At 46.8% G+C, this 15,801-nt stretch overlaps 2 protein-coding genes across 2 annotated transcripts in view; one reads left to right on the forward strand and one right to left on the reverse strand.

Annotated features, from left to right (window-relative positions):
• LOC111521367 (olfactory receptor 3A1) overlaps positions 1–14,077 on the reverse strand; it is a 49,672-nt gene extending 35,595 nt beyond the window's left edge. Inside the window, exon 1 of the mRNA XM_023184744.1 lies at positions 13,996–14,077. The gene's annotated coding sequence lies outside the window, so the exon portion shown is untranslated. The remainder of the gene's footprint in view (positions 1–13,995) is intronic.
• On the forward strand, positions 7,470–14,745 carry LOC111521275 (olfactory receptor 1L4-like). Its single transcript, XM_023184564.1, has 2 exons — positions 7,470–7,535; positions 13,744–14,745. Exons 1-2 carry the CDS (start codon positions 7,470–7,472, stop codon positions 14,743–14,745), a joined length of 1,068 nt encoding a protein of 355 aa, XP_023040332.1.
• The last annotated feature ends 1,056 nt before the right edge of the window (positions 14,746–15,801 follow it).

The following is a 15,801-nucleotide window of genomic DNA, read 5'->3' on the forward strand; positions in this document are numbered from 1 at the left end:
TAGAGGGAAATTTATAGCACTAAGTGCCCACAAGAGAAAGCAGGAAAGATCTAAAATTGACACTCTAACATCACAATTAAAAGAACTAGAGAGGCAAGAGCAAACACATTCAAAAGCTAGCAGAAGGCAAGAAATAACTAAGATCAGAGCAGAACTGAAGGAGATAGAGACACAAAAAACCCTCCAAAAAATCAATGAATCCAGGAGTTGGTTTTTTGAAAAGATCAACAAAATTGACAGACCGCTAGCAAGATTAATAAAGAAGAAAAGAGAGAGGAATCAAATAGACGCAATAAAAAATGATAAAGGGGATATCACCACCGACCCCACAGAAATACAAACTACCATCAGAGAATACTATAAACACCTCTACGCAAATCAACTAGAAAATCTAGAAGAAATGGATAATTTCCTGGACACGTACACTCTTCCAAGACTAAACCAGGAAGAAGTTGAATCCCTGAATAGACCAATAGCAGCCTCTGAAATTGAGGCAACAATTAATAGCCTACCCACCAAAAAAAGCCCAGGACCAGATGGATTCACAGCTGAATTCTACCAGAGGTACAAGGAGGAGCTGGTACCATTCCTTCTGAAACTATTCCAATCAATAGAAAAAGAGGGAATCCTCCCTAACTCATTTTATGAGGCCAGCATCATCCTGATACCAAAGCCTGGCAGAGACACAACAAAAAAAGAGAATTTTAGACCAATCTCCCTGATGAACATCGATGCAAAAATCCTCAATAAAATACTGGCAAACCGGATTCAGCAGCACATCAAAAAGCTTATCCACCATGATCAAGTGGGCTTCATCCCTGGGATGCAAGGCTGGTTCAACATTCGCAAATCAATCAACGTAATCCAGCATATCAACAGAACCAAAGACAAGAACCACATGATTATCTCAATAGATGCAGAAAAGGCTTTTGACAAAATTCAACAGCCCTTCATGCTAAAAACGCTCAACAAATTCGGTATTGATGGAACGTACCTCAAAATAATAAGAGCTATTTATGACAAACCCACAGCTAATATCATACTGAATGGGCAAAAACTGGAAAAGTTCCCTTTGAAAACTGGCACAAGACAGGGATGCCCTCTCTCACCACTCCTATTCAACATAGTGTTGGAAGTTCTGGCTAGGGCAATCAGGCAAGAGAAAGAAATCAAGGGTATTCAGTTAGGAAAAGAGGAAGTCAAATTGTCCCTGTTTGCAGATGACATGATTGTGTATTTAGAAAACCCCATCGTCTCAGCCCAAAATCTTCTTAAGCTGATAAGCAACTTCAGCAAAGTCTCAGGATACAAAATTAATGTGCAAAAATCACAAGCATTCTTATACACCAGTAACAGACAAGCAGAGAGCCAAATCAGGAATGAACTTCCATTCACAATTGCTTCAAAGAGAATCAAATACCTAGGAATCCAACTTACAAGGGATGTAAAGGACCTCTTCAAGGAGAACTACAAACCACTGCTCAGTGAAATCAAAGAGGACACAAACAAATGGAAGAACATACCATGCTCATGGATAGGAAGAATCAATATTGTGAAAATGGCCATACTGCCCAAGGTAATTTATAGATTCAATGCCATCCCCATCAAGCTACCAATGAGTTTCTTCACCGAATTGGAAAAAACTGCTTTAAAGTTCATATGGAACCAAAAAAGAGCCCGTATTGCCAAGACAATCCTAAGTCAAAAGGACAAAGCCGGAGGCGTCACGCTACCTGACTTCAAACTATACTACAAGGCTACAGTAACCAAAACAGCATGGTACTGGTACCAAAACAGAGATATAGACCAATGGAACAGAACGGAGCCTTCAGAAATAATGCCACACATCTACAACCATCTGATATTTGACAAACCTGAGAAAAACAAGAAATGGGGAAAGGATTCCCTATTTAATAAATGGTGCTGGGAAAATTGGCTAGCCATAAGTAGAAAGCTGAAACTGGATCCTTTCCTTACTCCTTATACGAAGATTAATTCAAGATGGATTAGAGACTTAAATGTTAGACCTAATACCATAAAAACCCTAGAAGAAAATCTAGGTAGTACCATTCAGGACATAGGCATGGGCAAGGACTTCATGTCTAAAACACCAAAAGCAACGGCAGCAAAAGCCAAAATTGACAAATGGGATCTCATTAAACTAAAGAGCTTCTGCACAGCAAAAGAAACTACCATCAGAGTGAACAGGCAACCTACAGAATGGGAGAAAATTTTTGCAATCTACTCATCTGACAAAGGGCTCATTTCCAGAATCTACAAAGAACTCAAACAAATATACAAGAAAAAAACAAACAACCCCATCCAAAAGTGGGGAAAGGATATGAACAGACATTTCTCAAAAGAAGACATTCATACAGCCAACAGACACATGAAAAAATGCTCATCATCACTGGCCATCAGAGAAATGCAAATCAAAACCACAATGAGATACCATCTCACACCAGTTAGAATGGCAATCATTAAAAAATCAGGAAACAATAGGTGTTGGAGAGGATGTGGAGAAATAGGAACACTTTTACACTGTTGGTGGGATTGTAAACTAGTTCAACCATTATGGAAAACAGTATGGCGATTCCTCAAGGATCTAGAACTAGATGTACCATATGACCCAGCCATCCCACTACTGGGTATATACCCAAAGGATTATAAATTATGCTACTACAAAGACACATGCACACGTATGTTTATTGCGGCACTATTCACAATAGCAAAGACTTGGAATCAACCCAAATGTCCATCAGTGACAGACTGGATTAAGAAAATGTGGCACATATACACCATGGAATACTATGCAGCCATAAAAAAGGATGAGTTTGCGTCCTTTGTAGAGACATGGATGCAGCTGGAAACCATCATTCTTAGCAAATTATCACAAGAAGAGAAAACCAAACACCGCATGTTCTCACTCATAGGTGGGAACTGAACAATGAGCTCACTTGGACTCGGGAAGGGGAACATCACACACTGGGGCCTATCATGGGGAGGGGGGAGGGGGGAGGGATTGCATTGGGGAGTTATACCTGATATAAATGATGAATTGATGGGTGCTGACGAGTTGATGGGTGCAGCACACCAACATGGCACATGTATACATATGTAACCTGCACGTTATGCACATGTACCCTAGAACTTAAAGTATAATAAAAAAAAAAAAGAAAGTTCTTTTAAGAATGTTGAGGCCAGGCATGGTGGCTCACGCCTGTAATCCCAGCACTTTGGGAGGCAAGGCAGGCAGATCAAGAGGTCAGGAGATTAAGACCATCCTGGCTAACACGGTGAAACTTCATCTCTACTAAAAATACAAAAAAAATTAGCCAAGTGTGGTGGCAAGCACCTGTAGTCCCAGCTACTCGGGAGGCTGATGCAGGAGAATGGCAGGAACCCAGGAGGCAGAGCTTGCAGTGCGCCAAGATCGCGCCACTGTACTCCAGCCTGGGTGACAGAGCGAGACTCCATCTCAAAGAAAAAAAAAGAAAAAAAAGAATGTTGAATATCAGCCCCCACTCTCTTCTGGCTTGTAGAGTTTCTGCCAAGAGATCCGCTGTTAGTCTGATGGGCTTCCCTTTGTAGATAACCCGACCTTTCTCTCTGGCTGCCCTTAACATTTTTTCCTTCATTTCAACTTTCATGAATCTGACAATTATGTGTCTTGGGGTTGCTCTTCTTGAGGAGTATCTTTGTGGTGTTCTCTGTATTTCCTGAACTTGAATGTTGGTCTGCCTTGCTAGTTTGGGGAAGTTCTCCTGGATACTACTCTGAAGAGTGTTTTCCAGCTTGGTTCCATTCTCCCCGTCACTTTCAGGTACATCAATCAAATGTAGATTTGGTCTTTTCACGTAGTCCCATATTTCTCAGAGGCTTTGTTCATTTCTTTTTACTCTTTTTTCTCTAAACTTCTCTTCTCACTTCATTTCATTCATTTGATCTTCAATCCCTGATACCCTTTCTTCCTCTTGATCAAATCATCTACTAAGGCTTGTGCATGCGTCACGTAGTTCTCATGTCATGGTTTTCAGCTCCATCAGGTCATTTAAGGTCTTCTCTACATTGTTTATTCTAGTTAGCCATTTGTCTGATCTTTTTTCAAGGTTTTTAGCTTCCTTGCAATGGGTTCAAACACCCTCATTTAACTCAGAGAAGTCTGTTATTACCAACTTTCTGAAGCCTACTTCTGTCAACTTGTCAAAGTCATTCTCCATCCAGCTATGTTCTGCTGCTGGTGAGGAGCTGCAATCCTTTGGAAGAGAAGGGGCACTCTGGTTTTCAGAATTTTCAGCTTTTCTGCTCTGATTTCTCCCCATCTTTGTGGTTTTACTTACCTCTGGTCTTTGATGACGGTGACCTACAGATGGGTTTTTGGTGTGGATGTCCTTTTTGTTGATGTTGATATTATTCCTTTCTGTTTGTTAGTTTTCCTTTTAACAGTCAGGTCTCTCAGCTGCAGGTCTATTGGAGTTTGCTGGAGGTCCACTCTAGACCCTGTTTGCCTGGGTATCAGCAGTGGAGGCTGCAGAACAGCAAATATTGCAGAACAACAAATATTGCTGCCTGATCCTTCCTCTGGAAGCTTCATCTCAGAGGGGCACCTGGCTGTATGAGGTGTCAGTCGGTCCCTACTGGGAGGTGTCTCCAAGTTAGGCTACATGGGGGTCAGGGACCCAGTTGAGGAAGCAGTCTGTCTGTTCTCAGAGCTCAAACACCATGCTGGGAGAACCACTGCTCTCTTCAGAGCTGTCAGATAGGGACGTTTAAATCTGCAGAAGTTTCTGCTGCCTTTTGTTCAGCTATGCCCTGCCCCAAGAGGTGGAGTCTACAGAGGCAGGTGGGCCTCACTGAGCTGTGGTGGGTTCCACCCAGTTAGAGCTTCCAGGCTGTTTTGTTTACTTACTCTAGCCTCAGCAGTGGTGGGCGCCCCTCCCCCAGCCAGGACTGCCACCTTGCAGTTCGATCTCAGACTGCTGCACTAGCAGTGAGCAAGTGGCGTGGGCATGGGACACACTGAGCCATGCACAGGATATAATCTCCTGGTGTGCCATTTGCTAAGACCATTGGAAAAGTGCAGTATTTAGGTGGCAGTGTCCTGATTTTCCCGGTACAGTCTGTCATGGCTTCCCTTGGTTAGGAAAGGGAAATCCCCCTTTCCTAGGGGTGAGGCGATGCCCCACCCTGCTTTGGCGCATCCTCCGTGGGCTGCACCCACTGTCCAATCAGTCCCAATGAGATGAACCAGGTACCTCAGTTGGAAATGCAGAAATCACCCGTCTTCTGCATCGATCATGCTGGAAGTTGCAGACCGGAGCTTTCCTATTTGGCCGTCTTGGAATGGACCTCCTTATATGAAATTCTAATGCAAACACAATAAGAAATTGACTCATTGGCCAACATAAACTCAGTATGCCCCATCCAATAACTCATTTTGGAGAATGCTGAGGTTTTATTGTGCTGCATCTTGCTTTCACTTACCGCCATGCATCCGTTTTGGGAAACAGAAAGAAACTAGAAACCATGACTTCTTTCCAACTTTCAAAGGCATTTCATGAAGAAAACTAAGCCACAAATTGAATAATTCATGTTCTGGGTGGGAAGTGGGGAAAAGAACAAGTTTGGAGGGAGTACACCCAGGAGTGATCAGCACTGTATTGGACAGGAGTGTTCATTAGATGAAAGCTTGCTTAGTGCCATATTGCCTGATGCCCATTTTTAACAGTAGTCTAGTTTTCATCAAGCCTCCACCCCTCCCTGACATAGCCCACATGCTTTGGCAGAAGGTAACTCCATCTCCCCCAGCCCCTTTGCCACATTATTTGTTCAAGTAACCTAGACTCAAGCCATCCAACACTTGAAACGCTGTCCCATCACCCTGGGCAACCTATGTCATCAAAGAAGCAGAAGGAGGGGTTTGTGATTTGACTTTGTCTAGGAATTTTTCTCATTTTAATCCATGACTTGCAATACATCTTAGTGTCATTTGCCTTGTTTTTATTTTTCCACTCAGTGATATACAGGAGTACCGTGTTGCCACATCAGTGCATATGCAGCGGGATATTCGGCTGCATGGCACTGCCCTCCTTTATGCAGCATGTATATAAATGACCCAAAGATGATGTCTGTGTATTGACCCCTAAGTGGCCTATTTCTTCACTGCAGGCTGAGACTTGTGAGCTGAAAAGCCTGTGGGCACCAAATTCAAATTTTTATCATCTAATTATTTTTAAATAAAAATACCCTGAAGAAGATTTTCAGCAACTTAGGGCCTTCCTGCTTTGCATGTCCTGTAAAAACTCACTCAGCATCTGCCAACCACAGATAAGACAGCCTTGTGGTTGTAAGACTCCAGGCCACTACTGTCCTTTGGAGCCTCTGACCCAGAGATTCCCCACCATACAGCTAGACAATATCATCTAGACACAAAAGTCCCTCCCTAATTCCCTTCTCTTCTGGGAGTTTTCTTGCCCTCCTCCAGGAAAACGATTTATTTGCCTGCAAATCTGACCACTTCCCTTAATAAAGTTTGTATGCACTACTGCCACTTATAGTCATATCCTTTTCCTTGACCATTCCCCAAATCCCTCAAACCCCCTACATAACCACACTCCGATATCACTTTGAGGAACTATGTCTTCAATCCTCTTTCAGTTTATCAGCTTTGGGTGGGGCTGCACACTAGATCTGGCTCAGCAGTATACCAAATCCTCCAGTTACAGCTTTAGGGAAGGGTATCCGACCCAAGTTGACCCAACCAGAGTGAAGCCTAGACCTCATGCTGAGCCATCTGGAGGGAATGTTCCCTGTTTCCCAAGAGGCTATAATGGGAAGAGCAGTAGCAGCCACCTTGCCTATCAGTTTGGAGGATCAAACAAAGTCTCTAGGAGTCACTTTTGCTCCATCTCTTACAACTGCCTTTCTCTGTGTTGGCCTCCCGGCCCCCCACCAGCTCCACAGAGCACACAGCCCTGGCCGCGCCTCCCCTGCTGCAGCTGGCATCCCCGCAGCGGCTGCTCCAGACGGGCCACCACTATCACTTCTGCATAAACTGTGGTTCCCACGTGCTTCCCACACGCCCAAACCCTCCCACTTTTCTTCTTGATTTAAATACCACTTCTCCCCGGAAGTTCTCCCTGAACACTCAGGCCACAGGTGCAGTTTTGTTTCAACTCCTAGGGCACTTACTGCCAAACACTGTAACTCACTGTGCCCAAGTCTTCTCTCCCCAATCTGTTAACTATGAAATGTCCATCCTCAAACTTTATCCCCTCAAACATGAACGGGTCATCAGTTTCCTCCTCTCAATTTATCAGGGAGAAAGCTGAGACTCACAGGGCAGAAATGCCTCAGCTAGGGTCAAAAACCAGTGGGGACTTGAATATCTCACTCATTCCACTTCTCTGACACCCCGTGGAGATCAACAAGGCTGGGACCCCATATTCTGAGTAAATGTTTTCAAGTGAATGAACAGTCAAGCTGGAGAAGTTCATTCCACAGGAAGCGACTATCAGTTCCACAAGAACGAAAAGGTATGCCCACGTGGAGAAAGGAAAGATGAGAGAACGAGACCTCAGGAGAAATTGGTCCAGCCTGGGAAGTTAGGTCGGCCCCTCCAGATCCAGGAGGGCTGCTTTGCTGAGGCCAAAAAGGACAGGACAGTCAAAAGGCTTCAGAACAAGGAACAGAAGTCATTTTGCTCCGGCACCAGCTGGACAAGGCTGAGATCCCCGTAACTCCAACCTGAGCAACGGAGTGACAAAGAGCACCGACCCTGAAGTCCACCAAGAGCAGCTCCACATGGGGTGTGAGGCTCAGCTGCTATGATCCCTGAACTACTGTCCTGGAGCGAATCTTTTGGCAATTCCAGCCCTTCCTCTCCCCGCTGCCCAGCTTCTGGGTGAGGTGGGACCTCAGGGCTGAGGCAAGCCGGGAGCTCAGGGAAGGGCACCCCCAGCTCCACTTCACTGCACACAGTGGAACTAGGAGAAGAGCTCTTCCCTGAGCAGAGGAATCACATGGTGAGGTCGCAGCTGCAGGGGTGATGGTTGTAGCTCAGGGTGGGAAAAACCAGGGAGAAGAGGCCAGGGTCAGTAACACACCCCATCCCTCACGTGCCATCCTGCTTAGAAGGGGGCAGGGGAGTGATGGCATCATCCTCTGAGCACAGTAGACCAGCACGGCCAGTCACCACACTGAAAGGCATCTACCTCAGTTCTGGGTTCCCACACACCTCGATGCCCCCTCTCCTACTCAGTTTTCTAGCACAAGAGGGCAGGGGAGGCTGCGCTGGCTGAGGACTGAGGAGTCGTCAAGGGACCAGTGGTTTCAGAGGCCACCATAACTCTCCACCGAATTTCCAAGCTAATCAATTAGTGGGTGGCCCCTCTCCTCCCAGACTATAGGCCACTCCTCCTGCCTTTGGCTGCTGAGGCCAATCTTCCTCTCCAGGGCGCACCTGCTGTAACTCCCCTTCTGCCTGAAGCAGATCAGCCTCTGTGGGTGAGCTGTGGAGGGCAGAGCTCGTTCATGCTCGCAGAGTTGCTGGGAGGAAGCAGAAGAATTGTGGCAGAAAGGGAAGGGGAGTAAATCAAGCGTCTGAGGGACAGCAGTACACGAGAATGACCTTCCAACACGTGGCCAGCAGCACGGGGAAGTGGATGAACCATAGGTGGGTTCGGAGCACAGCATCTGGACTCTGGCTCATCCCCGATCACTGAGCGACTGCAGACACGGTTCTCCGGGTGCTGCTTTTCCTGTCTATGACATGGGTGTTGGGTGGAATGATATCTAGGAATCATTGCCAGCTGCCTGATACCAAGACAGAATGGTGAGCTCTTTGACTTTGTCTTACTCATCTTTGAGTGCCTCCCCCACCAGTGCTCAAGTACTTGCCTGGCACGGAGTAGATACAACAGTTAAGATTTCTGAATACATTATTGAAGACAAATGAGTAAGAAGTTGGCAGAGGGAAGTAGAGGAGGAGACGAGGTCCTTGGAATAGATAAGGGCTCATCCAGGACTGACTGGGGTTGAAGGGAAAGTTACTGGGCACACCATCAAGAGAAGAATCTGGGCTGGCCAAGAAGAGACTGGATTTAAGGAATTGGAAAGAAACCCCCAGGCCTGAGCGCGTGGGGGCCAGTGATGGTTTCCCTGTTTACCACTGTCCACTCTCCACTCTGTTGAGGCAGGCGGACTTGAGGCAAGAGAGCAAGAGGAAGGAGGGAACCAGTATGTGGACGTTTGCATGTAGACTCACGTGTGTGCCTCAGTGTGTCTGGGGGTATCTGTTGAGGTTTCTATGTCTCTGGCATTTGTTTGGTGGCAGGGCGTCTTTGCTGGGTGCTGCGTGTGTATGTGGCATACATGACTCATGTTTTCCTCTAGTGCATGGATCTGTGTAGGTGTCTATGTCTGTAAGGGACTGAGTGTCTGTGTGTGCCCACGTTCATATACTCCTGTCCCGGTGGGTGTGCGTGTGTCTCTGGCACGTCTGTGTGTCTGGATATATCGGGATACATCCCTGTGTGTCTGTGTGCAAGCATGTGTCCCTGCGCACTTCCGTGTCTTGGGGCATCTGAACGTGTGCTCCAAAAGTGACCATTTCAGCATGGAGTTGAAGGCAGTGAGCTGCCTCAAACACAGGGGTTTTTTTTTTTTAACTCTTTATCCTAAGCATCCCTGCCTCATTTTGTGATCTTAAATAATCAATCCTTCCTGCTCAATTCAAAGCAGACACCTGCCTTACCTGGACCTCAGGAAAGGGTTACGTGTCCACAACAGCAGCTCAGCATCCAGGGAGCCCAGCCCTGTGCCACGTGTTTCAACAGGAGCTGACACAAACTCAGTCAACATATCTCCCTATGGCCTGAAGTCATCAGGAGATGAGGAAGGAAACCGACATTTATGAAGCACCCACTATTTGCAAAGTGTTTATAAGCAAACCGTGAGGATGGTATTTTTATCCTACTTTTGGAGAAAAAAAAAAAAATGAAGCTCAAAGAGGTTAAGAAGCTTCCTGGAGTTTCTCTTGTATTTCCCTTGTACATGGAAAGGAATTCTTTCCAGAATTCCCCCCCACTCCTACCTGCCCACTGAATGCCTTGTCCTTCAAGCTTGCCCTGCTCAAATGCCACCTCTTCTGTGGAGCCTTCCCTGACTTTGCCAGGAAAGTGAGGACAAAACCCTGTGCGGAGCCTGAGGTCAGATGAGGAAAGACAAACATTTGTCTTCAGAAGGCTTATCATCTGGCAGGGAAGATGAGCATTACAGAAAAAACAAAAACGAAAACAAAAAACAAAAAAAAAAGAAATCCTCAGTTTAGACCAGCAAATGAGAGCCAAGTTCCCAATGAGAGGTACAAGAAACAGGAGTGAAGTGTTCGTGTGGGCTGGGGAGTCAAGAAAGGAGGTGGGGTTTCTTGGAGGAAGTGGGGCTGGGTACTGGGATACGGTAGGAAGAGTATTTCAGGTAGGGAGGAGCATACAGGGAAGGCAGGTGAGAAGGTGGGGGCTGTACTGGAAAGCTTCAGGTGCGTGGCTGAGCCACCGGCACTCTATCTAACGGGCAATGGGATATTCGTATGAGTGCAAACGGCTCAGCCCTGCATCCAGGGGAAACTGGCAGGAAAGTAAAGCTGAGTGGGAAAAGCATGGCTCAGGAATTCCCAGAGCCCTTATAGCTGTGGCGTTCTCTATATACAGCTTCTGTCTCAGCCCACAGGAAACCCACTGAAGTCTCTGGGCTGAGATGGATGACAACGCATTTGCCTTCAAGACTGGGTACCTCTGGCTGGGAGGGAGACCAGTCAACAATTCCTGCAGCCAGTACTGAGTTCTGGCATGCTGCCCTTCAGGTGAGAGAACCCAACATTTCTCTGCTATCTTCTTTTCCTCATGTCCTATTTTCCTCCCTGACCCCACGTCCATCTACTCTGCCTTACAGCACTAGGGAAGAAGAGGCCACATTTTAGCTTTAACCAATCCACAAAACAGCTTCCTATACCTTCACATTCTCTTTCCCCTGCCTGAAATGCCCTTTCCACTTCCAAGCATCTGTATAACTGGTGATCTCCTACTCATTCGCAGCTCGAATTCCACTTATTCTTTGGAATCTTCTCCAAATCGTCTAGCAGAGGAAACCACTCCCTCTTTGTTCATGCAGTTAGTGTAGTGCTTTTTACATTGTGCCTAGATGAAGGTTAAGGACAATGACTGACCTTTCTCTAGAGCCCCAGGGCCCAACACAATGCCGGACTCAGAGCAGGCACTCAATAAAGGGGCACGAACTGTATGGCTGAGCTGTCACACGGCTAGAGCATTGTGTCCAACTCCTGTTAACGTGGACAAAGCAGAGAGTGACCAGAATGGAAAAGGACCTAAAAATATGGTTCTGTAAGAAAAGATCTAAGGTACCAGGGGTGTTTGGGTTGAAGAAAAGAGCCATAGAATAGATTCCTTTGGCCACTATGTGAAAAGCCACAGAGGAAGCAGGCTTGACATGTGTAGCTCTCAGGCCAAAATTGGAATCATTTGTACAGGAAAGTGGACTTCAGTTGAGATTAAGAAAAAGACTTAATTTAACTATAGTCCTCCAGCGCTGGACTGGCCTATCTCAAGAAGCCAACATGGAAGACAGAGAAGCCATTAGAAGCTGAGGAAGAAGGAACTAACATCTATTAGCATCCGTTCTCTGCTACATGCCTGTACATGTGTTGCCTCTTTAATCTTGACATCAACCATGTAAGAGAGGACTCAATATCCCCATTATTGATGAGGAGACTGAAGAGGACATGAAGTGGGTACACATTTCCACAGCCAATCAGGATGAAAATCCAGGTGGCTCTAAAGCTAGTGCTCTTTTCACTGCATCATACGACCTGCCTAAGAGGAGTTGGGGAGTGAGGGTTGGGAGTCAGCTGAGAAGAATCCTGTATCTGAAGAGAATGGATGGAGGGGTGCCAAGGTCCTGGCTCTCTGATGCTACTACTCTATATTGGGGCAAGTGGCGGGGTTGGAAGGGGCATAGCAGATGATTTCCCTGGGACACTGACCGGGTGACAACGATACAGAAGCAGCAAAATATAAAAAATGTTATATATCTGGTTACCCTAGGAAGCTGACAAACTCCAGTTTGCCCTGGAGTTTGTCCATCACCCTCTCTCCTTCACACTCCCTTCACCTCTGTTTTCACTCATTGCTCTTCCAAAAGCTTCACTCAACAAATATTTACTGAATAAACATTGCATACAGATCACTGGACAAGACAGTGAGATGCAGCTCCTTCCTGCAAGGAGCTTCCCTGCTAAGACCTGACTTAGTCCATCCTCCAGGATTTCACCAAAGCCTGGAGCTTTCCTGGCAAACGGTAGGTGTGCTAGATTGGTTGAACACTGCTAGAAACCTTGGAGCAATGGGAGAAAAGGATGTGGTGTTTTAAGGAAGAGATTAAATGGGGGACAAAATGAGTGCATTGTTTCTGAGATAACTGAAGTCACTTGGTTAACTGAGAAATTTAGAAGCGTTTTGTCCAGCTGATTTTGTGCACCGAGGACAGCAAGGACAAGCCTTTCCCAGTGTCATGTGTGGATGTTTTACTCTCTTCACTCCATACCTCCTCTGCCAACAACCCCACACAATCTCTTCATTCAGTCTGGAACGCCCTCCCTGTCCCACATAACATCATGTCTGTTTGGTGAACCTGATTCAATCTCCAAGACCCAGTTCAAGTCTCACCTATTCTTGGAATTCTTCCCAAATTTCTCTAGGAAGAATAATTTACTTCCACTTGGTTCATAAAATTAATAAAGTATTAAACATGCTGCAAGCTACTGCAGGTCAAACTGTTCGGGGGCAGAAACTAAGACTCATTCATCTTCCTGCTCTCTACAGTATGTATCTAGTACAAGGGTCAGCAAATTGTCCAAATCCAGACCACCAACTGTTTTGTTAATAAAGTTTTATTGGAACAGTACTGTGGCCATTTGTTTACTTTTTGTTGATGGATGCTTTTGCACTGCAACTTCAGAGCTGAGTTGTTGCAACAAGACTATATGGACCACAAGCCTAAAATATTAACTGTATGATTCTTTACCCAAAAAAAAAAAAAAAAAAAAAAACTTGTCAATTCCAGAACAACCATACAATGTGCGGTCAACAAATGAATGCTGAATGTAGTAAGGTGCTTTATGATAAAATTTCGACTGGTATTCAAATGGCCTGGGTCCGAATTCTGCTCCTAATTGTTTAAACAAATAATGATGATTAAGCAGATAGATGTTAGATAGATTACACAGATGATACACAGATCACATAGATAGTAGAGATAGATGGATAGAGGAGTTTAGATAGATAGATGATAGAGGAGTTTTGAGTGCTTATTATATGCCAGGCACTGTGCCAAGTATTATAAACATATTCACTGTATCTAACAACCAATTCCATGGATAGCTACTAGTATTTTCCTCATTAAAGAAGAAGAAAATGAGGCTCAGGGAGGTCACAACACCTTTGTGGTAGAGCCAGGATTCAAAGCAGGTCTGACCTACACCAAAGTTTGAGAGTTACCCACTATGCTAGAACACTCCTGAGATTCCGTTTCTTCATAAAATTAAGATTATCGGATGATCAAAGTGATTTTCAATCCATTTAGCAAGCAGAAATGTGTATCTTTATAAACATATATATTAAAATGTATTTCTGGAACCTCAACATGCAGGAAGTCTATCTGGAGTTCTAGAATTTCGGCCGGCTGCCTCCTCCCTCCCCTCGGCATTCCCACCTGTCAGTCCTCTCCACGGCTCCGACCAACCTCACATCTGCCCCCGTGTTCCTCCTCCTCGGCCTGGAGGACGGAACAGACGCCCACCCGCTGCTGTTCCTGCTGTTCCTTGGCATCTATCTGCTCAACGCCCTGAGCAACCTGGGCATAGTGGTGCTGGTGAGGTGCGACGGGGCCCTCCGCTCCCCCATGTATTACTTCTTGGGTCACCTGAGCCTCGTGGACGTCTGCTTTACCACCGTCACGGTCCCCGGGCTGCTGGCCGGCCTGCTCCACCCGGGCCAGGCCATATCCTTCCAGGCGTGCTTCGCCCAGATGTACTTCTTCGTGGCTCTGGGCATCACCGAGGGCTGCCTCCTGGCGGCCATGTCCTACGACCGCGCGACGGCGGTGTGCCGGCCCCTGCGCTACGGCGCGCTGGTGACGCCATGGCGCTGCGCCGCGCTGGTGCGTGCGTCGTGGGCCGTGGCGCACCTGCACGCTCTGCTGCACGCGCTGCTGCTCTCCGCGCTTTCCTACCCGCGCACCGCCCCCGTGCGCCACTTCTTTTGCGACATGGCGGTAATGCTGAGCGTGGCGACCTCGGACACGTCCGCCGCGGAGACGGCCATCTTTTCCGAGGGCCTGGCCGTGGTGTTGGCCCCGCTGCTCGTCGTGTTCTTCTCCTACGCGCGTATCCTGGTCGCGGTGCTCCGCTTGCGCTCGGCCGGCAGCCGACGCCGCGTCTTCTCCACCTGCGGGGCCCACCTGGTGGCGGTGGCTCTTTTCTTCGGCTCCGTCCTCTCCGTGTATTTCCGGCCGTCGTCTGCCTACTCGGCCCGCTACGACCGCCTGGCTGGTGTGGTCTACGCGGTCATCACGCCGACCTTGAACCCTTTCATCTACAGCCTTCGCAACAAAGAGGTCAAGAGCGCTCTGAAGAGGGTGCTCAGATGGAGGACTGCACCCCAAGAGGCCTGAGGGCGAATCTGGCTCAATGGCATTTTCATAATAACAGTTACAGAAAAAACCTTGTTTTTTTTGGCTTTCCAAAGCACTATCAATTTCGATGTACTCTGTCTTATTTGTTGTTAAATAAGAAATTAGACCAGAAGTAAATATGACAACGTGCTTACTGTAGTGATGGATACATAGTAGGTTAAATTCGTTTCTGTGTTGTCTGAATGTGTGAGATAGATTCTACTTTTAAATTTTGGGTAAATGAAAAGACAGCAAATGAAGGTAGGGAAATAGTTTGTGAAGAGGGAGAAGAAAGAATGTGCCTAGCAGGAACCCAGTGGTTGGACGGGAAGCTTGAGAAGCAATGGATGCTTTATTTTATTTTATTTTTATTTTTTTATTTTTTGAGATAATGTCTGGCTCTGATGCCCACACTGGAGTGCAGTGGCACGATCTCAGCTCACTACACCCTCCGCCTCCTGGATTCAAGCGATTCTCCCGCCTCAGTCTCCCAAATAGCCAGGATTACAGGCGCCTGCCACCACACCCGGCTAATGTTTTGTATTTTCTTTACTAGAGACGGGGTTTCACTATGTTGACCAGGCTGGTCTCGAACTCCTGGCCTCAAGTGATACCCCTGCCTGGGCCTTCCAAAGGGCTGGGATTACAGGTGTGAGCCTCCGCACCCAGCCCAGGGGAGGATCTTAAAGAGCTGTTGTTGGATGCCCCTGCAGACTCCTCCTGAAGAAACTTCAAGATCCAGTTATTTTTTACATGGCTTTTAAAAATTTAAATTCTGGCCGGGCGTGGTGGCTCAAGCCTGTAATCCCAGCACTTTGGGAGGCCGAGACGGGCGGATCACGAGGTCAGGAGATCAAGACCATCCTGGCTAACACGGTGAAACCCTGTCTCTACTAAAAAAAACAAAACAAAAAACTAGCCGGGCGAGGTGGCGGGCGCCTATAGTCCCAGCTGCTCTGGAGGCTGAGGCAAGAGAATGGTGTGAACCCAGGAGGTGGAGCTTGCAGTGAGCTGAGATCCGGCCACTGCACTCCAGCCTGGGCAACAGAGCGAGAC

Source organism: Piliocolobus tephrosceles, chromosome 16, assembly GCF_002776525.5.
Source record: "Piliocolobus tephrosceles isolate RC106 chromosome 16, ASM277652v3, whole genome shotgun sequence".
NCBI classification, from domain to species: Eukaryota; Metazoa; Chordata; class Mammalia; order Primates; family Cercopithecidae; genus Piliocolobus; species Piliocolobus tephrosceles.